General features: G+C 51.4%; 1 protein-coding gene across 2 annotated transcripts in view; it reads right to left on the reverse strand.

Annotated features, from left to right (window-relative positions):
• SCFD2 (sec1 family domain containing 2) overlaps positions 1 to 25,854 on the reverse strand; it is a 276,472-nt gene that overhangs the window by 179,468 nt on the left and 71,150 nt on the right. For both annotated transcript variants that reach the window (XM_040966516.1, XM_040966515.1), the window contains exon 4: positions 17,305 to 17,480. In XM_040966516.1, the coding sequence (XP_040822450.1) occupies positions 17,305 to 17,480 (176 nt within the window). The remainder of the gene's footprint in view (positions 1 to 17,304; positions 17,481 to 25,854) is intronic.

Below are 25,854 nucleotides of genomic sequence, written 5' to 3' on the forward strand. Positions count from 1 at the left end.
AGAGTCCAAGGCACCTGGGCAGAGTTTAGTCTGACCATGGCGTCTGAGGGCAGGATGGTGCAAAGTGACCCAGGGAGGCAGCTCCCACGGAGTGTCAGATCCAATCCTGCCAGCACCACACAGAGGGCACAAAGAGGGCACTGGAGAGTGTGCGCCCCTTGTCTGCCTGTCCCTGACACAACACACCTCACACACCTGAGTAGGGCTGCCTGGCCCTGGGCTGCGGACCACGCGGCTGTGAGCTCACATTCAACTTCTCAGCTAAGCTACGCGAAGAGCTACTCCAAAAACACCTTTCAGCAAAGGGGCTCTCAGGATCTCTGACTCTGTCCCTAACAAGTGCAATTCCCTGGGACATGCTCTCGTAAACCGCCCTGAGTCCTGATACACGCCACCCGAGGGCTCTGACCACCTCACACTTGCAACAACCCTGTTCTGGATGACCACCGAGGGTACCTGGGTCTGGATGACCACCAAGGGTACCTGGGTCTGGATGACCACCGCAGGGTACCTGGCTTTGTCTCTAAGGAAGAGGAACGGTCTTGCGTATGCCTGTCAGACACTGTCTGCTAAAGGGCTGTACTTGCTCATGTGGTCATTTCTTCCGTTAATGCTTGCGTTTTTATTATTCAGGTGACTGGACTGACACATCATGTGTATCAATCAAGCTAATAATATTCCTATTTTTTTATCTAGTTGGGGCAATGCGTTGCTAGGAAATAAATATTGTAAGCAGAGAGTCAAGATGGCAGAATAGGGTAAGGACATGTTTAAAAAGACAAGAACTGATAGGTTGAAACACAGAGGCACATTCCATGAAACAGGAGAGGACAGGCACTTGGAGACTAACAGACACAGGAAAGCAACAGAGACGACAGTGTGCATGGCAGTGACCAGACACCCCAGGAACAGCAGGCCAGCGGCACGCTGACCTCCACCGGCAGCACGGAGTTCCACCAGCAGCCAGGTGGAAGGGGAAATTCACCAGGAAGAACTGCCCATCCTAATGATTTGTTTGATTTAACCGTGAGCAGAGAGAGCAGCAGATCCCAAACAGGTGGCATGAGAACAGCATGGATCTCACAGCCCAGACCCCACCAGAGCCACATCAGGCACCATTTTGTATAGGGAAGCACATTTTGTATATGGGACTGCACATGCAGTAAACTGGGAGTGAACACAGTTCTGGCTCAGTGCACTGCACCAACACGACTTCCTACAGGTTCCATTCAAAACAGGTCCAGACAGACCCAGGACCTAATGCCCGGCAGCTCCAGAACTCCATCAGTGGCACACAGACGCCATTTTGTACTGCATGGCAAAGGCTGTGAGACGGGAGGAACAACAATGAGCTGCACGTGTGCTGAGCTGGGGGCCAACTCACATTCAGCTCAGTGCACTGCACTGGCCCCACAGGGAAAACAACGGCAATCTGGCATCCTACAGGTCAAAATTGGTGCAAGTGGCCTTCAGACCTAATGGTCAGCACCACCAACAACCTAATTAGGTAGGACACCTGGTACTGCCCTAATCCTGAGAACTGTGAGAACCAGAAGTGGGAGGATGGTTGCACACACACAGTGCAGCCACTGCACAGGATCACAGGAGGTGGAGAGTGGTGAGCTGGGACTATGGAGACCAGAGACCATGGTGGAAACCTAACACAAGAGCCCACTCCCTGAAACTTGCTGCAGGCAGTGGCATAAGTGACTGTAAACAAAGAACCGGGTACCAACCACAAGCAATAAAATCAAACTGCAGAACTGTGGGTGACACAACTTAGAATCTGCCTTGAGGAGAAGAATCTACTAACCAGAAGTACAATGACCAAGAGTTATGAGAGTTCCAGAAGGCACAGAAAGAATAGTTTGACTCTAAAAATGTATTCTATAAATAATAAAGGAAAACTTCCCTAATACAGAGAAAAAACTGGAAAACAGAATACAGGAGGGACACAGAACTCCCAACAGGGTTCACCACAACACATGACAATCAAACATAAGGAAAAGATCCTTAAATGTTTACAAGAAAAAAGTCACTGACCAGTAGAGGAACCCCAATCAGACTCACAGCTGACCTCTCCCAGGAAACTCTAAAGACCAGAAGAGAATGGAATGACATATTCCAGATTCTAAAATGAAAGAATTGTCAGCCCAGAATAACATCTCCAGCAAAGCTTTCCTTTGTCTTTGAAAATCAAATAAAATTCGGGCCCATAGCCGTTTAGGTCCTCGCCTTGAATGCACCAGGATCCCATATGGGCACAGGTTCTAATCCCGGCAGCCCTGCTTCCCATCCAGCTCTGCCTGTGGCCTGGGAATGCAGTTGAGGACGGCCCAAGATTTTGGGATCCTGTACCCATGTGGGAGACCCAGAGGAGGCTCCTGGCTTCGAATTGGCTCAGCTCCAGCCACTGTGGCTCTCCTCTCTGTATATCCGCCTTTCCAATAAAAATAAAATAAATCTTTAAAAAAAAGAAAATCAAATTCTTCCTCAGTAAAGAACAGTTAAAACACACCTCTTCCAGATCCACACTACAAATGATACGTAAAGGTGATCCTTTTCTCTTGACAGAAAAGGAACAGCCACTACCACAACCAAAGGCAAATGTGAAGAACATCCCAGTAAAATGACAAGAAGACTAAGTCAAACAATGAACAACCCATTGCTAAAATCAAAGGACCAAATTACCATCTATTCATATTAACTCTGAATCTACATGGCTTAAACCCATTAATCAAAAGTCATAGATTAGTACACGGGATCAAAAAACAAAACCCATCTATCTGTTGCTTAGAAAAGACACATCTTACCAACACATATTCGCAGAAACTCTCATGGATTTTGGTGGTTTTGTTTTCATTGCTTCAAAACACCTCTTTTCCTCACATCAAATTCTTCACTGACTCATAGATCACATAGCAGCATCATTTTCTTCAAGAAGGTTCTTGATTTTCTTTTTCCTTTTCAGTGACAAATTAGTCACTCAGTAGCACATTATTTAACTTCATGGCATTGTAAATTTCTGCTTCTACCTGTTTTTTATTTTATTTTGTGGCTTTTCACTTAAGGGGATGTACAGTAACTGTGTAATGGAGACTATCATATCCAGATGTGAGGATACAATGCAGTATGCATCTCTACTTCCAGACAAAGAAGGACTCCCAATGAAACTGTTGAGTACATATTGACATTAGGATGCTGGACTCTCTGCCGTTGCCCATGTCCACAATGACGAACTTATGCCTGTTTATTAAGCACTGTACTATGATAATAATATAGGGAACATCAGTGGCAGGGGGGAGGAGGTAAGGGAAATACCATAGCCTATGGAACTCTATCATAAAATAATAATACTAATAAAAAGAAAAGCAGCTTTTAAAAGACATTAAAAGAAAAGAATAAGTAAGTAAATAACTGTTGTCAGGGTCATGATAAAGAGGAGCTGCCCTGGGTTTCCCGTGACCGGGACAGGGCGAGCGCTGTCAACGTCCGTGCCTTGGAGCCGGAACGAGTTGCCCTGCTCGTTTCCTACAGCTGATGGGTAAGCGAGGGACAGCTTCATGGGGCCATCACCACGAGGTCCTGTCTGCAAGCACACCCAGAACCTTCCGCTCCTGAAGTGCCCTTCCCAGGTGACCCAGCTCTCCAATGCAGTCATGTCCTCCTTGTGACAGGTGTAATGGCTTCAATGTTTGTAACTTTCTTCTCTGTCCCTAGATAAGACAAGCTGGCACCAGAATTTCCCAGAAGCTTTTAAAATTTACTTTTTAATATAGTAACAACTACTGTTCTTAACCATTTATTAAGTATCCATTCTTTGTTCAAATGGTTTGTGAAACACATCATTCAAAACTCCTTCCTCTGTGTCTGAACTGGCTTACAGCAGTGCCACATCACTGGCTCATTTTGTAGACGGGGTGGGGGCTGGGCGGGTAAGAGACAGGGAGAAGTTGCTGAACTAAACAAAAAAAAGGTAGAAAACATTCTTATGTACTCATGATGTATAATTCATATATAGTGATAAGCAATACTTATCATAATGTTGTCTAACTGGACAAAACTGTTGCTTTTCACAACTTTTTAAGATTTATTTACTTTTCCTGTAACTCAGAGTTAGAGAGAGAGGAAGAGTCCACCCATCCGCTGGTTCATTGCCCAGATGCCTGCGACAGCCCGGCGTGGGCCAGACAGAAGCCAGTAGCTTCCTCCAGGTCTCCTTGCGGGAGGCACTGGCACAAACACTTGGGGTACCTTCCGTGGCCTTCCCAGGCCATTAGCCGACAGAGCAGAAGTGGAGCAGCTGGAACTCATATGCAGTGCTCCTGATAGGCCACAATGCCAGCTCTGTTTTTTGAGATTTTATTGTTTAGCTTTTAAAATCATGGAAAATGCCAATGGCTGAGATTCTGAAAAACACCACAGTGAACTGAACACCTCCTATCCACCAGGTGGGAAACCAGCAGCCAAAGAAACTTCTGGGCTACCTTCAGGGAGCTAAGCAGACACAAGTTAAGTTAGGCAATAATTAGGGGAATTTAATCAGACTGGAGTGACCAACACAAGGCAAGGGGAAGCAGTGTGCCTGGCCTGCAGGCTCCGGAGGTGTGCTGGACAGGCAGGGAGAGCCTGAGCAGGCAGGCTAAGCAAGGGGGCTGTGTGTGCAGACCCTCACACAGTTCTACCACATGACACAGTCACACTCACATACCAGGCCCCGGTGGCTATGTAGCTCATCCTAGGTCTTCTTTTCCTCTCTAAAGATACAGGGGAAATGGGCTGTGTGGTCAGCGATGGGGTTGGAATCAGCCACACACACACACACACACGCGCGCGCGCGCGCGGGCCCTATGCACACGGTTTGCTGTAGAGAGAGTGCTTACCCATGCTGGCTGCTGAAAACACTGCCAAACAACCAGGCAAACACAGCATACAAGTTCCTGCTGCTGGGTCTCCCCTCACTGCATAGGAGTACCTCAGCCTCCTGGGCTGGCCAGGGACAGCCTGCATGCCCACTGGCATCACTTCTCACTCAGTGTGCACTCCAAGGAGGCAGCAAGAAACATGCCCAGGAGATGGCACAGGGTCAATTGCCTGGGGGAACCCCAGGGTGCCTGATTCCTACAGGAAGCAGAAAGGGAAAGACCATGAGCAGCACTTCCACATTTGCTAGTAAATCCTGTTCCAGGAGATTCCCAAAGCATGCAAAGCTGCACATCCCACACTGAAACACAGCCTGCAGGGACACCATCTAACTTGGGCTCATCTCAGCCTTTCCAAACCCAGGCTGCCACTGCTGGGAGCAGAGGAGTTAGGCTCCAGCAGGGCCAGGACGAAACCTAGGGCTTAGGCTCCAGCAGAGCCAGGACGAAGCCCAGACTTGACATGTAGAAGAAGAGCTGGTGTTTAGTCTAATAGATTAAGCAACTGCTTGTGATAACAGAATCCCAAACTGGAGTACTGGTTTAAGTTGCAGCTCCTTCACTTCTGATTCAGCTAGCCACTTGTGTACCTGCAAGGCTCCAGAGCTTAGGCCCTGCTTAGGCCCAACACACAAGACCTGCACGGACCCCTGCCACCAACACGGGTGACCTGCACGGACCCCTGCCACCAACACGGGTGACCTTCACAGACCCCTGCCACCAACACGCGAGACCTGCACAGACCCCTGCCACCAACACGGGTGACCTGCACGGACCCCTGCCACCAACACGGGTGACCTTCACAGACCCCTGCCACCAACACGGGTGACCTGCACGGATCCCTGCCACCAACACGGGTGACCTTCAAAGACCCCTGCCACCAACACGGGTGACCTGCACGGACCCCTGCCACCAACACGGGTGACCTGCACGGACCCCTGCCACCAACACGGGTGACCTTCACAGACCCCTGCCACCAACACGGGTGACCTGCACGGACCCCTGCCACCAACACGCGAGACCTGCACAGACCCCTGCCACCAACACGGGTGACCTGCACGGACCCCTGCCACCAACACGCGAGACCTGCACGGACCCCTGCCACCAACACGGGTGACCTTCACAGACCCCTGCCACCAACACGGGTGACCTTCACAGACCCCTGCCACCAACACGGGTGACCTGCACGGACCCCTGCCACCAACACGCGAGACCTGCACAGACCCCTGCCACCAACACGCGAGACCTGCACGGACCCCTGCCACCAACACGCGAGACCTGCACGGACCCCTGCCACCAACACGCGAGACCTGCACGGACCCCTGCCACCAACACGCGAGACCTGCACGGACCCCTGCCACCAACACGGGTGACCTGCACGGACCCCTGCCACCAACACGGGGGACCTGCACAGAGTTCTGACTCCTGGTTTCGGCCTGGTCCAGCCCAGCTACTGCAACCACCAGAAGAGTAAACCAGCCAACAGAAGATCTCTCTCTGTGTCTCTCTGTCCATATCACTCTGCCTTGCAAACAGATAATGCAACAAATCTCAACCAAGCACATACACAGTAAAAAAGTATGGAAAGCATATATTCAACAAGACAGAAGGGAAAACTATTATTTTTTCAGTGAAAAGTAAAAGCAAAGAAGTCCCAAATTTCCCAATTTTATTGCCTAGATTTTTTTTATATTTAAAAATTGCTATTTCAAAACATCACAAGGAAAACAAGCCCCAGATATTTACCAGCAAGTTGAACAAAACAGCAATATTAAACAAAATCCCCTCACACACGCAAAAACAAAACACAAAGGCGACACTATCCCTACATGAGCTAATAAAAAGAATCTTTTGCACTCTCTTGTAAAACCACAAGAAAGACTTGAAGAAAAATCACATGGGGGTATTACCAGAAATAGCTCCATGTGGCAGGCTAGCGATCTATCCATTTTGACACAAATTTTCTCTTGGAAGAAGCTTTCTGGTGATTTTATTTTGCTCCTTTGCTGTTTTTAGAGTTCAAGACAAAGGGACTGAAGGAAAAATGAACAGCACACCTGAATAATGTATGCGGGAAGGCCCCGTTATAAACATGGAGCAGGTGTGCAGCACGGTCAGCTTGGAGTCCTCGGCAGACAGCAGACGAGGCAGGCTGCTCTGGAAGGTCTCCGTGATGCGTGCTAACTGCCCCTAAGCGCCACACTGCAAGGTCAGCCCTACGCAGCTCCTGCTGCCGGCCCTCAGGCAGGCGGGCAGAGCTGGGCAGAGTGCCACCCATTGGGGCACCAGGAGCTGTGGCCTGGAGAGCCAGCCCCTCAAGAATCAGGCCAGACTGATGGCCATCTACTCAGCCGGTACCCACTGTGAAAAGGGGGTCCTGAGCTCCCAGGGTAGAGGGATCCCCAGGGAGAGAGGGAGAGAGCTTGGGCAAACCAGCTTTGTCACATCTTCACAGCATCTCCTGCTGGAGAGAAACCTGAGTATTTCTTGGAATGTTTCTCCCATTTCTGTAGGGAGGAGAGATGGGGAATAAAGACAGAAACAAAACAAAAACAAAGCAATCAAACACCATTTCCCTTTGAGAGTGGCAAGAAATGGGGAAAGGAGGCCAAGTCTATGTCAGGGCCAAGGCGCCTGCGGAGGAGACTCAGCCAGCGCAGGCTCAGGTGTCCTTCAGCAAAACAGGCGTTTCGGTTACACCCAAGATGCTCTGTACATAGCCACACGCAAGATCTGCTTCATCAAGACTCATACTGAAAGGAAAAAACAAAACAAAACCCAAAAAACCACTGGTGTTCTTTCCTTTCATCCTTGGGTTTAGCCACCAGTGGGCTGGCCTGTGCACTACACGGGCAACAGGCAGCCGTGAGGAGGGAGACCCCATTGTGCAGGCTAGCCCAAGCCCTGACACCCCCTCCGGGCCAAGCCAGCCAGAAGGCTTATACTCCCTGCTCGTTTTTCACAAAACACCCACAATGTCTGAGCCACTGGCACAGTCTGCACTGGAACCTTTGTTGGGCAGACCTACAAAACACTAAGAACCAAAACTGTTGGCCTTGAGCGTGCCCTGCCTGATTGCTAACCCTGCCTTCCAGCTGGAACAACAACTGGCACTGCTTTGGAGGTGAAGCTTTCATTTTACATAGCCTATTCCTTCAAAGCTCACTTCCAACCAGCTGTGCAGCACACACTGTCCTGAGTCCCGACAGCTCTCGGTCCACCCTGGGCCACACACCCTGCAGTCCATGGCTATGAGCTTCAATTTCCCATTTCTCCTTTACTATTCAAGAGAAATCCCTAACTGCGATAGGGGAGAAAAACAAAGCTAAGATCAAACACTCTGCCGGGGAAGGGGGAGCAACATTGAGATGAGAGATCCGGACGGAGAAACACGCATGTGCTACAGGGCTTCAGGGGTGCTCGTTGCTTTGAGCAGCCAAGTGGCACGGCCCAAGAATGAGCGTTTCCTGTGGCCTGCTGCAGGGAGGCTCTCTGAGAACATGACCCCTGAGCCCTGACCTGGGCAAGCCAGACAAAGCTAAGGAAAGTAAGAGGAATACACAGGGCTCCCCACGGGTCAAGGGTCAAGTGGCCTGGCCCAACCTGCTAATGTGAGGCATGAGGAGACAGAGTGCACCTGTGTGGGAGCCAGGCAGCAGGTGCAGGCTCACCGTGCAGTTAAGAGCTGGCAGCTGGGGGACGGCGGGGACCCCTTTACTATCCCCAGGCAGGAGGACCTGGAGACAAACACAGGGGAAGATAGACAAGGGAGACGGTGAGGGAAGCGGAGACGCAATGCAGCCTCTCACTCCACAGGAACTGGTCTTTGCTTGTGCTATAAGTAACACTTGTACATAAAGCTTGCTTTTTAGATTTTCTTCCTTTTTTTTTACAGGCAGATCAGATTAACAGAGTGAAGCAGAGACAGAAAGACCTTCCATTGACTGGTTTACTCCCCAAGTGGTCACAACAGCTGGAACTGAGCTGATCTAAAGCCAGGCGCCACGAGCCAGGAGCTTCCTCTGGGTCTCCCGTGCAGGTGCAAGGTCCCAAGGCTTTGGGCCATCCTCTATTACATTCACAGGCCACAGCTGGATGGGAAGTGGAGCAGCCAGGACATGAACCGGTACCCATACAGGATCCTGACTCCTCCAAGTGAGGATCTGGCCTTTGAGCCATCACGCCAGGCCAGAGATTTCGTTGTTGCTCTTGTTATTTTTTATTTTTGTTGTTGTTTTTACAAAGATAATTCTTTCTTTATTTATTTATAAGGTAAAATTACACAGAGAGAGAGATCTTCCACTCTCAGGTTCAGTCCCCAAATGGCCATAACACCAGGCAGGGCCAGGCTGACGCCAGGAGCCAGGAACACCCTCTGGGTTTCCAACATGGGGACAGGGCTCCAAGCACATGAGCCATCACCCACTCTTTCACAGGCACATGAGTGGGAAGCTGGATCGAGCAGGAAGCAGCCAGAACCTGAACTAGTGCTGGGACACAATGCTGCAGTCCCAGAGCAGTCGGAGCTTAACCTATCACGCCACAACACCAGCCCCAATGCATGAATTTCTTCAAGTTACCTAATTTAATAAAGACTTATTTAAAAATAAACATACAAATAAGGAGGAGGAGGGAAAAGCATGGAGAAAGCAGAAGCAGCTGCTAACGATGCGAGCAGATCCAGACCCAGAAGAGCTGAGCCAGCACACAGTGCCCCTGGAAGCCAGGGCTCGTCCCAGCAGGTGGGGAGACCGAGCCCATGCAACCACCTACGCATGCAGCACCCCGCTCGGCAAGAGGGCAGGTGCAGAGCGGCAGAGAGGGGCCTTGTGTGCACCCAGGCAAGCCATCCTGCAAAAGTCGCGCAAGGGCCTCATCGGCAAGGCAGAACTTGTTCTGGAAGCCAAAAGATGGCTATTTTTTCTGTCTGCTTCTACATCTTTATTCAGTGACCACACAGATATTTCCACCAGCGAGGCCACACCACAGGCTGATCTGCCTGAGCTCTCAAGGAAGCAGAATGGTGGCAACTTCCCCCAAGGGGACTCCAGCCCTTGTGAGTACATAGCAGGACCTCCCAGTGTGATGGCCAGTCACGCAAGGCGCAAAGCGGAGCCGGGCTATGGGCAAGCATCTGCCTTGGGGGCCGAGAGCCGCAGAGGGCCCGAAGGTCCAACCCCATCATCTGTCACGGAGCAGGAGACGGACGCTCCCTCAGTTTAGGGAAACTGGGTTTGTTATACAAAGAGGTCATCCAAAATCTAATTTATTAAAACAAAACCTAATCCAGCCTATTAAAAACTACTCTGGCAATGAATAAAGCAGGATGCCTGGATTTGATAGTGAAGATACATAAAATATAAAGCTGAAGCAATATTTTACCTGGATTATCTTGAGTGGCTTCATGCATAACTCATTTTTATTTTTGCTAAAACACCATTTTCAGAGTGGGATTATCCACATATGTATTTACAAAGTGTGAGCTTCAGAAGCATAAACACAGCTGTTCCCTGTACTATGGCGTTTGCTATCATTTTATAACCACGATAAATCAGGTTACAGCCAATCGAAGGTGTTCTCTTGTGAATTAGCATTAAGGCATCAGGTATACATTAAAGATTCAAATTAAAATACTGCTAAACTATCACACAGCAAATAAAAAGACAGTAATATTTTCCTAAATGGTAGCTTTGTTTTTTTTTAACACCTGCATACACCAGAATTTGTTCCCACTCTCTGTGGACCAACCACAGAAAGCGATCACGTCTTTAGCATCCAGGTCTCCGTGGGGCACTCCACACCCCGACCAGGCGGTGAGGAACTGGATCTCCAGCCCCAGAGGTTGGGAGCCGGATGTTGCAGCCCTCTGAGCACATGGCTGTTCTCTTGGCAAGCAGCCCTCATCCAGAGGCCATTCGGGAGCCCCAACACAATCATCTCACGGGCATACAACAACATGCTGTTCATTGTGGAGATCCCAAGGGGCTTGTGTGCCAGGAAACTGGGCAGAAACGAAATACGAGGGAACCTCAAACAATAAATGGAGGGGCTAGCGGTGTGGCCCAGCAGGTTAGGCCACAGCCTGCTATGCTGGCAGCCCGAGCTGGAGTATCTGCGGCAGCAGAGGAAGAGAGCCAAGTACTCGAGCCCCTGTCACCCTGGCAGGACACACAGATGGAGCTCCAGGCCGCTGTCGGCAGGCAGGCCCAGCCCTGCGAGCCATGTGGGAGTGAAGCAGTGCGAGATCTGTATCTGGCTCCTCCATCTCTCCTCTGTCTTTATTCCTTCAAAAAAAGTCTTGGTTTGAAAAAACAAAATCTAGGTAAGACTATATCAAGGGCACTACTCACTTACTCTGTAAGCTGGTAATCTTACAATCTGGAGCTGGCCAGAAGATGTTACCAGGTCAGAGCTGTGGCAAAGCAGGTAAAGCTACCGCCTGCAGCACCAGCACCCTGTGTAAGTGCCAGCCTGAGTCCCACTTCCTGTTCAGCTCCTGTGGCTGCTCTATTTTCTATCCAGCTGTTACTGCACTTGGGAAAGCAGCAGAGGACGGCCCGTGAGCTTGGGTCGCTGTACCCATGTGGGAGACCTCAAAGGACCTTCTGGTTCCTAGCTTCCAACTGGCCAAGTTTGAGCCACTACGAGTCATCTAAATCTTTAACAAATATAAATGAAAAGCTGCTTTTTAAAAAAGCGACCATTGTTAGTGTCAGCAGCAGCTCCTGTGCCTCATGGCATGCCTGGCACTGGGCATCACACAGCATTGCCACGAACAGGAAGCACACACGTGGCTCCTATTCTACTGAGGAAACACAGGCAGACCTGTCAGAGGAATTCTTCATGACCGTGCAGAGTGAGGAAGCGTGAGCCCCAATTCAGTCCCCGCAGTTCCTCTGCACCTGCCTTCCCCACACAGCTTCACAGTGGGGGCAACCTCACCACCGGGCTCTAAACTGAAAACGGGGTCACCTCAGAATGCACACACATGCTCTAGGCCCATAGCTGTGGCTACGACACCAGGCCCTGGAGGTGACAGAGAGAGGCCCGCTGACTTTCTGATAAGCATCATCCTTGCTACTACTATGTTCTGAATGCTTCTGTAGTGCTAAGTCCCACACACAGAAGAGCGCCTTGCACTGGCTTCCTGCGTGGATGTCATGGGATTCAGGTGCCTGAGGGGAACATGAAGCTTGACTCTTACTACCCACAGGGCTGGGTGGCAGACAGATCACTCCACTGCCAGGTGCAAGGCTCCCAGGACCGAGGTCTTCTCCTAAGAGGGCTGTGAATGTTCTCTGGGGCCAGGGAGTCTACATGGAGGTCCCAGTAGGACGTGGTGGAAATGAGCCTCCCAAGAAATAAACAATTGTCCACACCCGCTAAGGCTTCTCAGTGGCTCCCGGCCCTTTGGAAATACAAAGCATCACCCTCATGCTCAAAATAAACTGAAAACACTCTCCTCCCAGACCCAAGCCTGGGACAGGGAAGCGGGCCCTCCATTATGGCTCATCCCACTAATGGATGAGTGTAAACCACATAAAATAAGCAAGTGCGTAAACAGAGAGCAATCAGCCGGCAGCTCTGCTGAGAGGCTGAGGGATCAGCATGGAGGACGCGCAGAGAGCATGGGACTGGCCGCAGCCGTGGGCAATTAGCTCCATGGAGGGCTTGGGTATTTTCAAGGTTTACTTCTTTTTTCACTTGCAGAGAAGAACCACACCAAATGCCAGTCATGTCTAATGGTTCAGTCCAGCATGGAACGAAGTCTCAAATTAAGTACAAAGTCAAATGACTCAGAATGAACCCAGTGTCCAGAGTGTTCAGAATTCACTGGTGAATCGAGAAACCACAGTGCCTAGGACACAGCTGTCGTGTGGCCCTGCTGGGAAACACAGGTGGGGCTTGGGGACTCGAGGCTCACCTGCAGCTGGATGAGCTGACTGCCCACTGGGGTACTGGATGGGGGAAGGCAGGTCAACAGAGGCTTCGGGCAAGTCAGCAGGGCCCTAAGGTGTGAGGGGGGAGCTACCCAGGGTGGAGAGAGCAGCCGAGAAGAGCGAGGAGGCATCTGTACATATGGGAATGGAATGCAAGTGGGTGGAGAGGCTCCCAGAAGGAGAGTGAGGGCGGGGAGGGCCAGGGCAGGAAACCACCCTGATAAAGGCCAGAACAGTGTCTCCAGGCCCAGTGGGCTCCAAGGGGAGAGCAAGTAACATTTGAGTGATGGTAGGAACAGAGCAGGTGGCAAAGGCCCCTTTGAGGACCTGGGGTGGCAGCCTGAGCAGGGTAAGGAAGTTATCCATTAAGTGTGGCAGTGCCAGGGACACAGACCAGGCAAGACAGCTGTCCCATGGTGCCAAGGACAAGATCCTGGAAGCCAAGAGGGGCAGAGCTAGGGGACAGCCCATGTGGCACGTGAGAGCTCTGTGAGGTACTGTCCTCACCTTGCATGTGTGGGGATGCCATATGGGTACCACTTTGTGTCCTGGCTGCTCTACTTCCCATCCAGCTCCCTGCTTCTGGGCTGGGAAAGCAGTCCTGCATGGCCCAAAGCCTTGGGACCCTGCATATGCATGGGAAACCCGGAAGAAACTCCTGGCTTCAGATTGGCACAGCTCTGACCATTGTGGCCACTTGCAGAGTGAACCAGTAGATGGAATATCTTTCTATCTTTCCTTCCCTCTGTAAATCTGGCTTTCCAAGAAAAATAAATAAATCTCTAAAAAATGAAGCAAAGGAGACAAAAAAAATTGAAGAAATTATAGTTTGGAATCGCTGTCTTTAATGATCACTTACATCACTGCTCCAGATGTGCCACAGGTACATTCTAGCTCTAAATAACAAATAGTTCCAAAGAACAGAGAAAGTAAAAGCTGCCTGAACTGATTTTACCAGGTTACTACCGCCTTTCATCAAAGCCAGAAAGTCATCAGCACAATGCAGAAAAACGCATGGCAATCTCCTCCACAGTCACAAACACAAACAAGAGCAGAAGAGCAGGACGCCAAAGCCAGCCGCGCACGCCGCACGCGCCGCCCGAGTCACGCGCACTCCAGGAGCACGGAGCTGATCAGGCAAACCCGCAACACAAGCGTAGGGCTGCACCACACGTGCAGAGCAAGAAATCTGTTTGGGGGCTGGCGCTATGAACAGTGGGCCAAGATGCTGCCTGAGAGTAGGATCCCATCCGGGCACCAGTTCATGTCCTAGCTGCTCCACCGCCCATCCAGCTCCCAGCTAATGGTCTGGAAAAGCAGAGGAGAAAGAGGAGAATGGCCAAGTGCCTGAGCCCCTGCACCCACATAAGAGAGCCCGAAGAAGCACCTGACTCCTGGCTATAGCCTGACTCAACTCTGGCCATTGCAGCCACCTAAACAGTGTGTCAATGGGTGAAAGAGTCCCTTCTCTCTAACACCAACTTAAAAAAAGTTTATTTTATTTTTGTATTGGAAAGGCAGATATATAGAGAGAAGACGACACAGAAAGATTTTGCAGCCACTGGTTTACTCCCTAAGTGGCCACAATGGTCAGAGCTGAGCCAATAAGCTAGCAGCCTGTTCTGGTCTCCCACATGGCTGCAGGGTCCCAAGGCTTCGGGCCATTCATGACTGCTTTCCCAGGCCACAAGTAGGGAGCTGGATGGGAAGTGGAGCAGCCAGGATACAAACCAGAGTTCATATGGCATCCTGGCATAGGCAAGGCAATGATTTAGCCACTAGGCTATCACACCAGGCCCATCTAACTATGATTTTTAAATACATTTTAAACACACACACAAACATATATATATTTCACAATGCTGTTAAAAACCTAAAAATAGCCATCAATGAATTTAGTTCAATTCATTTCTAGAGAATAATAGAACACTGGACATGGGGGATGAAAACCATGGCAATGGATAAGCTGGTGGCTGCAACAGAAAAGGGCGTCGGCCCACATTTCTGCGGGCTGTCAGTGAATGACCCGTCAGTGGAGAAAGGGCGGGGCGGTGCACGGTCCAGACAACTGGACAAAGCTAACGGCTTTCCCCGGCAGCCCTGGTCCAGGATTCGGGCTTCAGAACACAGCGTAGTGAGCACCACCTGCGAACACCACATGGCAGGATGGGGCACCTGCCTCTTCACTGTGCCCCACTGCCTCCCTACAGCGCACTGCACTGGCCTCGCTCAGAGCAGCCGCTCTGGGGAGGGGTGCTGGTCCAACATTCAGGAATCACCTGAGCCACACACGGAACAGTGGATGCTGCAGCAAAAATGTTTTGTCAACGTGAGAAAGCAGAAATGCGCTGCTGGATAAGCTCCCTGCAGTGTGATGGGACAGTCCACAAGTGGCGTGGGCAGGACGGGCTACTTAAACACACGAAAACTAGAGTTCGATCACCACACAAAAATGAATTCCAAAATTCAAAAATGTAGGAAAAATACATTTGCAAATTAAGAGGTAGGAAAGGGTTTCTAATATACAACATATGCATTCTATCAAGCACAGTACTAATCAGCCAGACCAGGTTAAGACCTTAAACTTTCATGCAAGAAAATATGTAGGCAACAAGGTCAAACTGCAACCTTCAGGAATATTTTGTATGTTACACCTTCCCAAAGTCAGGAATGTAGACTACACGATGACAGTTTCTGTATGTCTCACCCAAGAAATTCAAAATGGACAAGTGAAAGGAAGGCTTTCTAGGGAAGGGCGGCCTGCCGCAGCAGAGTGAACGCCCGCCTCGGCAGGCACGGCCACTGAATGACCCAGGGCAGCAGGGTGAATGCCCGCCTCGGCAGGCACGGCCACCGAATGAGCCAGGGCGGCAGGGTGAATGCCCGCCTCCACCAGCACGGCCACTGAATGACCCAGGGCGACAGGGTGAATGCCCGCCTCGGCAGGCACGGCCACTGAATGAGCCAGGGCAGCAGGGTGAATGCCCGCCTCGGCAGGCACGGCCACCGAATGAGCCAGGGCGGCAGGGTGAACGCCCGCCTCCACCAGCACGGCCACTGAATGAGCCAGGGCGGCAGGCAGCACTACTGACTGGGAGACAAAGGAGCAAGTTGTTAAGGGATATTTACAGTGCCCTCCACTTGAGAAAAATGCCATAGTACAATATTCTGTCTTATGAAAAATTACTTAATAAAAATATAAAACAATCGTGCTTGTGTTTATCTCTGTGGAAGGAAAAAGGAACATGCTTCCTGCTACATTTAGCCTTATTTCTTTATTGAAGAACCTGACAGACACAGAAAAGTACAAACGAAGGCGAGTCCACGTGGAGTGTGCAGACCCCCACACCCTATCTAAACATACACTTCAACACCAAGCACACAGCCTGAGGTTTTCAACTGCACCTCTTTTAAAAAGCTCCTCCTGAAATCTGTACTCAATCAGAAGGAGCTCCCACCCCCCACCACACACACACAAATCCCTAGACAGTCCCTGCCTCCATCAGCGCTGTGCTGCGCATGGCCTGGGGACAAGGCAGTGGCAGGAGGAATGAAAACAGCAGCAGGAGCCAGGACCAACAACACTACCAGCAAGACCAAGAAAGGTCCAAATGGCATAAAACCGGACAACTGTGCCTACAGTTTAGTCAACTGCTCAAAAATACCCTGAGTCTGGAATGAAAGCAAAGATGCCACAAACGAAGTTTGTTTTTATTGTTATTTTAAATCATACCCAACACTACTGGATAGCATCCCACATGGATGCGGTTGGAGTCCTAGCTGCTGCAGTTCTGACCCAGCACCCTGCTAATGCACTGGGAAAGCAGCAGAGGGGGTCCGACTGCCTGGGTGCCCACCACTCATGGGGGAGGCCCAAAGGAAGCTGTTTACCTCAGCCTGCTCTAGCTTTGGGGAGTGAGTCAGACAGTGAAAGATTTCTCTCCCCAAATCTCTGGATTTTAAATAAATAAATAAAATCTCCAAAACCCCATAGGAAACATGAGGGCCAGTGCAGTGGTTCAATTAGCTACTCCTCTGCCTGCCAGCGGTGTCCCAGCTGCTGCACTTCCCATCCAGCTCCCTGCCTGTGGCCTGGGAAAGCAGTGGTGAATGGCCCAAAGCCTTGAGACCCTGCACCCGTGTGGGAGATCCGGAAGAGCTCCTGGCTCCTAGCTTTGGATTGTCTCAGCTCTGACCATTGTGGCCAACTGGGGAGTGAAGCAGAGAATGGGAGCTTTTTCTCTGTTTCTCCTTCTCTCTGTACACCTGCCTTTCTAATAAAAGCAAAATAAATCTTAAAAACAAACAAACATTGTGGAAAAGTTCCTAATGTGGGGCCACTTGAGAACACAATGGAGGACAACCTCAGGACTTACTCGTAAAACTATAATACCATGGTGTCTCTGCAAAAATCAAAAGCGCCAACTCCCGGTGCCACTGACCTGGAGAAGGAGCCGCTCAAAGGCCAGGAAATTGTCCCACTTGGCAGTGTGTGGGTGTGACAGGGTCTGTGCCGTGGCCAGCCCCAGCTGGAGGAGCCCGCAGTGCTTGCTCATGGCCTGCATGTTGTTCTTGAAGAGCTGGATGTAGGCGGTGAGCTGCGCAGCAGTAACTCGCCCTGGAGAAACAGAACGGATCAGCACGGGCAACTGAGAGCAGAAGAGGCAACAAGCAAGAGGCTCCCACCAACCTCCGTGCCACCCTCACATCGCTCCCAGCACCTCCATCTAGCACCTACAGGTCCCCAGGGCTGCCCCGAGCCCAGCTCCGCCATCTAGCACCGATGGGTCCCCAGGGCTGCCCCAAGCCCAGCACCGCCATCTAGCACCGACGGGTCCCCAGGGCTGCCCCAAGCCCAGCACTGCCATCTAGCACCGACGGGTCCCCAGGGCTGCCCCAAGCCCAGCACCGCCATCTAGCACCGACGGGTCCCCAGGGCTGCCCCAAGCCCAGCACCACCATCTAGCACCAACGGGTACCCAGGGCTGCCCTGAACCTTCTCAGTCAGGGTCATTCTGACGACTACATGATGCAAATGTCTACAGGGATGCCAGTACCTGAATTTTACAAGGAAACAGATGTTTGATATTTGGCCACAGTCTTAATCTAACAGAAGCCATCCTACAATTCTGTGCCGCCCTGTATTTTTTCTTTCAAATAAGTCACATGATAAGCCTCATGGAGCTGAACATGGAGAACCTCCCCATGACACAGGGCATGGACTTAAAGAGACAAAGGTAGGGTCTCTAACTGTGGATACAGGAGGAAGCAGGGAGAGAGGACGGGTCAGGTCTCTGTAGGTGCCCCTGTGCACAGGGAGAGGAGACGGAATGCTGATTAAGCAACATGAGGTTACAGACAGGCAGGAGAATTCAGTCTTGCTGTCCTATCTCACACTAAGATGTCTACAACTTCTCTAAAAGGTTAGAAAAAACTTTGGATGGTTTCATTGTGAAAAATGAAAAATGTTAGAAAAGATGGATATTTGCACATCACACAGTGCATGCATGTTCCAAGGCACTACAGGGTATTCCCTAAATACGCACGTTGTTTTATACAAATAAAAACAAAAATAAGAAGACACAACCACAGTTTCATTTTTACTGCCAGTGCTTTCATGACAGTATTCACAAGGACACAAGCCACAGGGAACAAAATATCAGACATCGAGGAGACAGAAACAGTGCCACAAGAGCCAGCGTAACAGGTTGAGTGTCTGCCCTGAGCCTTCTCTATTTGAGTCCCAAGTGCTCTACTTTCAATGCAGCTCCCTGCTACTGGCCTGTGTAAGCAGCAGAGAGGCCCAAGAGCCTGGGCCCCTGTACCCACACGGGAAACTGAAGACACTCTTGGCTCCTGGCTTTGGAACACCCCAGCTCTGGCTGCTGTGACCATTTGAGGAGTGACCTGGTGGATGCAGGATCTCTGGCAAGGTTTGAGCCAGGAGCCCAAAGCTTCTTCCAGGTCTCCCACGTGGGTGAACGAGCCCAGGCACTTGAACCATCTTCACTGCTTTTCCCAGGCCACCAGCAGGGAGTAGGATCAGAAGTTGAATAGCCAAGACCTGAACTCAATATGGGATGCCAGCACCACAGGCGCTAGCTATATCTGCTATGTCACAGCATCAGCCCCGATACAGTTTTTTTTTTTTTTTTTAGGGTTTATTTAGTTTTATTGGAAAGGCAGATATACAGAGAGGAGGAGAGACAGAGAGGAAGATCTTCGATCCAATGATTCATTCCCCAAGTGACCTCAACAGTCAAAGCTGAGCCAATCTGAAGCCAGAAGCCAGGAGCCAGGAGCATCCTCCAGGTCTCCAATTTGGGTGCAGAGTCCCAAGTCATCCTCCACTGCTTTCCCAGGCTACAAGCAGGGAGCTGGATGGGAAGCAGAGCAGCTGGGACATGAATCGGTGCTTCTACTGGGTCCCAGCATGTGCGAGGCACGAATTTAAGTATTGCACCATCATACTGGGACCCAATACACTTATTTTTAATTTCCTATAAATTTTTCTGAAGGACTCTAATATACCATGAAATGCACTTTGTTTATGAGATGTATTTATTTAAAAGGAAGGGTGCCAGAGGAAGAGGTCGGTCGGTCTTTCATCAGATGCCCACGATAGCCAAGGCTGTCCTAGGGTAAGGCCTGCGGCCCCCACGGAGGCAGCAGCAGCCCAGGCACTGCAATTCCAGGCAAGTCAGTGAGCAGACGAACTGAAGGCTAAGCTATTACCTGGGCTGCCACTCTGAAATGGGGCATAATGGGCGGCTTACCCTGTGGCACCCAGCATGCACCTCAAAAGTCACTCCTTTAAAAAAAAGATTTATTTATTTATTTTGAATGGCACAGTGGCACACGGGGGTGGGGGAGAGGAGAACAGAGAGAGAAACAGAGACAGACAGACAGATCTTCCATATGGCCACAAGAGATGAGGCTGAGCCATGCCCAAGCCAGGAGCCTGGACCTCCATTTGGGTCTCCCATGTGGTTGCAGGGGCCCAAACACTTGGGCCATGCCCTGCCTCTTTCTCAGTCACCTGAGCAGGGAGCTGGATAGGAAGCAGAGCAGCTATAATTTGAACTGTGGAGCGCCAATGCAGAATGTTGGTATTGCGGTCATCAGCTTAACACACTACACCACAAGGTCAGCCCTTTAGAAATAATTCTTAAAGTATACAATTCAGTGGAATTTTGGTAAATGCAGTTATGCACACATCACCACTATATAAATCCAGAACATTTATCACCCCAGAAAGGAACTCCACATCTCAAAGAGAAAGGTACCATATAAAAAGAAAAAAGTCACTCTGTGTCTGTATGAATACAAACACAGGCCCTGTAGCAAAGTACAGGTCGCTTGTCCAGGAGAACCGTGTGGCCGGAGCATGGTGACAGGACATGGGGGGCACTGCTAGTCCAGGAGAATCCCATGGTCTGGGCATGGTGACAGGCTGTGTGTGTGGGGGGGGCGCTGCTTGTCCAGGAGAACCTCACAGTCTGGGCATGGTGACGGGGCGTGGAGGGGCACAGTTTGTCCAGGAGAACCCCACGGCCTGTGGATGGTGACAGGGCACGAGGGGCACTGCTTGTCCAGGAGATCCCCATGGTCTGGGCATGGTGATCGGATGTGTGGCGGGGCACTGCTTGTCCAGGAGAACCCCACGGCCTATGGATGGTGACAGGGTGTGGGGGGGCACTGCTTGTCCAGGAGAACCCCACGGTCTGGGCATGGTGACCGGATGCGGGAGGGCACTGCATCCACAGAAGCAGCATGTTTCCCCCACGGGCACACCGGAAGTCCTTCGCAGCCCTGAGAACAGCCCTGCTAAGCCATCATTGCCACCTCCCGCCTGAGCGCAGCTGCCTGCATCTGAACCTCACGGCAGTGGTCAGCAGCTCCCTATGTATTTCCGATGTTCTGCTTTGTTTAGTTCTCTGTTATCCAAGATTTCCACTTCTTTTTAAATTCCCGTGTGACTGCGCCATGTCGAGGGACATTCGTGCCTCCTCCTTGCTTGGTACCAGCATAGCTACGATGACCGTCCCAGCGTGTGCCTTTGTTGGGCAGGAGCAGCTGTGTCTACCAGGTGTGTGCCGAGATGCAGGGCAGCACATGGGCAAGCACTGGCCTCAGCTGACACCTCCACACAGCTCCCACAGCTGTGCCAGCACTCTGGCGCCAGCTCAAAGTGACCCCACTGGACACACTGAACGGACACACGTGTTAGAAGAAGCACAACTGGGCGATGAACTGTCCTCCCCGGCACTTCAGGCTGGATGCCCGAGCCCCAGTAAGCCTGATGGAGAAGCAGCCCTAGAGAACACGTCCCCTACTACTGGTGTGCCCCTTTATTGCCTTATTTTCATGGCTTCTTACTTCCGTAACCACATAGGAAAATGCCTGCAAGATCACACGTTTGGAAGATGAGTTCAGGAGCAGGAGGGAGGCTGACATCTGTGGTACTAAGTGTTAAGTCTCTGCTTACAACATGCCATCAGAGTGCTGGTTCACGTCCCAGCTGCTCCACTTCTGTCCCAGCTCCCTGCTTATGTGCCTGGGAAAGCAGACGGCAATGACTCAAGCGCTTGTGTCCCTGCCACCAATGTGGGAGACCCGTATGGAGGTCTAGGCTTCTGGCTTCAGCCTGGCCCAACCCACGCTGCTGTGGCCATTGTAGTGAATGGATGACGTCTCTGTCTCTTCTTCCCTCCCTCATCACTCTTGACTTTCAAAGAAATAATACAAATTCCAAAAGGAGAAACGTGCCTAGAAAAAGGAAAGATCAGGACACTGGGGCGGAGGAAAGGGGACACCATACACACGTGGGGCAGCACATGCAGTATCATCAGAATCTGCCAAGATTATCCTGTCACCCTGTAAAACTCTCGGCTCTAAAACAAAACGGCGCCTGCTTCCTATGACCCGGACAACATGACCTTTCTCTGGAAAGTCTGACTCTGCTATCACGGACTTGTCCCTTGGATGAGAGGACGGCCGTGCACAAACAGGCAAACAGCAGAGGGAGTCTCACTTCCTGCTGTGGCTGGGGTCAAAGGGCAAAGATACAGGACTATGGGCAGGTGATGGAGACCCATCAGACACAGGGAGAGCCCCGGTAGCGGTGACGGGTGGACACTGAAGCAGTCACAGTGGCGGCGGGCCAAGAGGATGAATCTGCCGAGGGACTGCAAGGACAGCGCACACGCCATCTGTACGCCAGTGTGGACGAGGCCCAGCTGGGGCCAACGGCCATTTTTACAACACTGTAAATCCCAGGACACGGGCTCTGCGTTTCATTTACAGAGGAGGTTTCTTGTTACACAAAATTTTTATTCAACCTGTATGACATTACAAAGATGGAACAAAGAACAATGCAAAAAGAACATTTTAATCACACCAAGTTCAATGTGTTCAAGTCTGAGAATCAAGTTGCATTCACCAAGACAAGCACAGAATGAAGGAACTGTGGAGGGATCAAGGGTCACACACAGAAAGTAAACAGCTCACCCTGAAGTTATACAAAACAGTGAAATCCAAAACCAAAAGAAACACGTGGGGCTCAGCTTTCTTGGGAAACTCAACATTACTGGGTTGGCTTCAACACTGCTTCGACATTTATAAATGCAGCAGCAAGCAGGGCTGTCAGGGCACAGCGCCGGGCAGGTGCACAGGGCAGGATCCCACCTGGAAGGCGAGCCCACTCTCCAGGTGGCCCACCACCCCATGCTAGCCTCGTGCTCACACCCTTGGCACAAGGGCTCATGAGCAGCACACACAGGAGGGCAGGTAAGCAACAGAGTCCGCGAGAGAGGCCCCAACACCTGCCTCCCATGGAAGAACAGCCAACTATATTCCTCCCATGGCGACATAGAGGCAAGGGGAGAGGGGAGCAGGGATTACACTCGAGCGACATACAAAATGCAGGATGGCTACATGGGGAAGGGATCTCCTCCACCTCATTGCCTAGTGGGGAACAACTCTGAGAGGAAAAGCTTTGTACCTGCTGGGGCAGGGTAGGAGGGAGGTCCCTAGCAGCCCCAGTGCCTTAGCATCCAAGAGCAGCCGGATCCCTGCAGGCCCTGAACTCAGTGCAGGGAGCTGCCAGGAATTTGTAGCCACACTGCTGCAGAGAGGGAGCTCACAACGTGGCCCACCTCGTGGCCCACACTGTCACTGCACTGTACCACCTGGAAACCAGGGCCACTGCTGGAATGCGTCCTACTCCAGAGCCAGCAGCCACCATGGATGCCGCGGGTGCACGCCTTCCTGGGTGACACTGCAGCTGCCTTCCTTTGCAACCAAGCTGGCTGTAACAGGGCTCTGCCTCCCCTGGGCTCCACCACAGCCACTCAAGAGCCTGGCCCAGCAGAGCGGCCCCACCCTGGAGACTGAGGCAGCTTGCCATGTTGTCTGCCTACGAATCTAGGCCTCAGTCCACCAGAGTGGCAACATCACACACCCGACACCTGCACTAACACAGCGCTCAGTCCCTCCGGATCCAGAGCCCCAGCCAATGAGAGTAGCCCCAGGCCCAGGGCTCAGAAGAGCACCTAAGTCCCCCAACTCCCTGCACTAGCACCTGGGAAGCAGGCACCCCCACCACCAAGCCGCACAACTGACACAGTGCACCACAGGAAACTGCACCTTATCTGAGCTGAGCCACTACAGCCTATGGGTCAAATGGCCACAGAATGCTGCCTTCCTGGGCCTGGACCTTGACTAGCGGCCTCTGCATTGCTCCTTGTACCCTCAGGAACCATGTGAGATGTTGTCATTTGCTCAGGTGTAAGGCCCATTTTATTGTCTGTACACGTATATGACAGCACGCTGCTAACCTCAAATAAACACAACTGATTCTTTAAGATTTATTTTTTTTATTATTTTTTCATTGGAAAGGCGGATATACAGAGAGGAGAGACAGAGAGGAAGATCTTCCGTCCGATGATTCACTCCCCAACTGAGCGCAACAGGCCGACACTATGCCGATCCGAAGCCAGGAGCCTCTTCCAGGTCTCCCACGCGGGTGCAGGTTCCCAAAGCCTTGGGCCGTCCTCCACTGCTTTCCCAGGCCACAGGCAGGGAGCTGGAAGGGAAGCGGGGCTGCCGGGATCAGAACCGGCGCCCATATGGGATCCCGGGCGTGCAAGGCGAGGACCTTTAACCACTTGCGCCACAGCGCCGGGCACCACAACTGATTCTTAAAAAGGAAAATAACAGTCCACCTGCCGCCACCATCTGGTGGCAGGAGACTAGGGGAGTTAGACCTTAGGACTTGGGTGGTGAGAGCTTCCAGAAGCGTGGTGGCTACTGGGGGTACCTGAGATAGGGCAGACTCAAGGCTTGGGGAACTAGCCACAACAACCACTGCCAAGAGCTGAGTGAGTCCTGTGCTTATCTGGTTCCAACAGGTTTCTCCTTTCATGGTAAGTACACTGTGAAGGGATCTCTCAGGAGTTAGGGTCAGTCCCTGGCTCCACTTGCCACCAACATCTTGAAGTGGGAGGAGGCTAGGGGAGTTCAACTTCAGGACTTGGGTGGTAGAAGCTTCCAGCAGTGGGAGCCAGGTCACACTCAATACGTGGGGCCTTCACCCCAGCCACCGTTGACAAGTGCTAAGCAAGTCCTGGACTTCTGGATAGCCAATACACCAACTAGCGTTGGTCTCCTCCCACTGGCCGACCACTGGTTAGCTCTAGGGTCTTCGTGGTGTGAAATTGCTGCCTAAGGACATCCATGGATAAGGTCACTGTGCATGTAAGTAAAGAATGAATCCTGAGGGATGTCCAATGACAGGGCCACTGTACTTGCAGGTAAGTGAGGAGACTGAGACCAGGTGGTTTGGAGGGAAGAGACCAGAAAATTTGTATGGGTCAGATGAATACAACAGCCTACATGGGAGTCCTGAGTAGGGCTTGTTATCATGGAACATTGCTGATCACACACGAAAGTCTACGTGAAAGCTAGGGCTGGGGACATGTAAAGCAGGGCTAGACCCAATACATGACTGAATGTCTGAACAGGGAATAGGTCACATTAGGCAGGCCCATGACACTAACCATCACACAAGAGAACCAGATCTGGGAGTAGATTCTGTGGAGGCTAAGTGGGCCCAACTCTGTGGAAATACAAGTCCCACTGGTTAGCTCAAGAGTAGGGGTGGTGCTGATGGGCTGAGCCAGGTGTGACCACAGAACCTGCCATATTCACAGATACAGGAACTGGGAATACTCTGGGCAGGTCCAGGCTGCAGCACCCAAATGTGCATCCTAAGACCAGGATGTGGGGTGGGCTGGGCCAAACATTCACCAGCTCATACAAATGCCACGATGGTGCTCACTTCGGCAGCACATATACAAATGTCAAGATGGAGGGGCAGGCTATGCTGGGTAAGTGCCACTGGCATGCTGAGATCTAGGTCTGGAAGTTGGCCAAGGGTGGAACCTGGGAAACTCCCTTATTGGGATCACAGCTCTCACTGGTGATTACATGGTCCAGGCCTGGGGGCCAGGCAAGCTGAGCAAGGTACTCCCAACTACTGGCTCATGTGTGGGCTGGTTTTGGAAGGGGCAGACTGGGCAGGGCCAAGCAAATCTTAGCTCACTGGCAAGTGCAGGAACCAGGCTGGCGCGCAGGCCATGCCAGGGTAGGCTGTCACACCTGCCAGTCTGCATGAGCCTGGGATGGGTGCAGACCAAGCAGAGTTAAGTTCCAGCACTCACAAGTGAGAGCTAGGATTGGGTGCAGGCCGGGGCAGGCCAGGCTGAAGCATCCTAAAGCAAAGGTCATGACAAGGGAGGGACTATGCCAAATTGGGTCAAAGCAACCAGTGACACGCGCAAAATCTACGACTGGGAGCAGGCCTGGTTGGAGAGTTAAGGGGCCGCCCTGGCTGGGCAGGGGTTCCCACTGGTGAGTGCAGGAGGCTGGAGTAGGAGCAGCATTCTGGTCTGGATATGGCTGCAGTGTCCCTTGGCACAAATGTGGACTGG

The sequence above is a fragment of the Ochotona curzoniae genome, unplaced genomic scaffold (assembly GCF_017591425.1).
Source record: "Ochotona curzoniae isolate NIBS_2020 unplaced genomic scaffold, NIBS_Ocur_1.0 scaffold_4506, whole genome shotgun sequence".
Lineage (NCBI taxonomy): Eukaryota > Metazoa > Chordata > Mammalia > Lagomorpha > Ochotonidae > Ochotona > Ochotona curzoniae.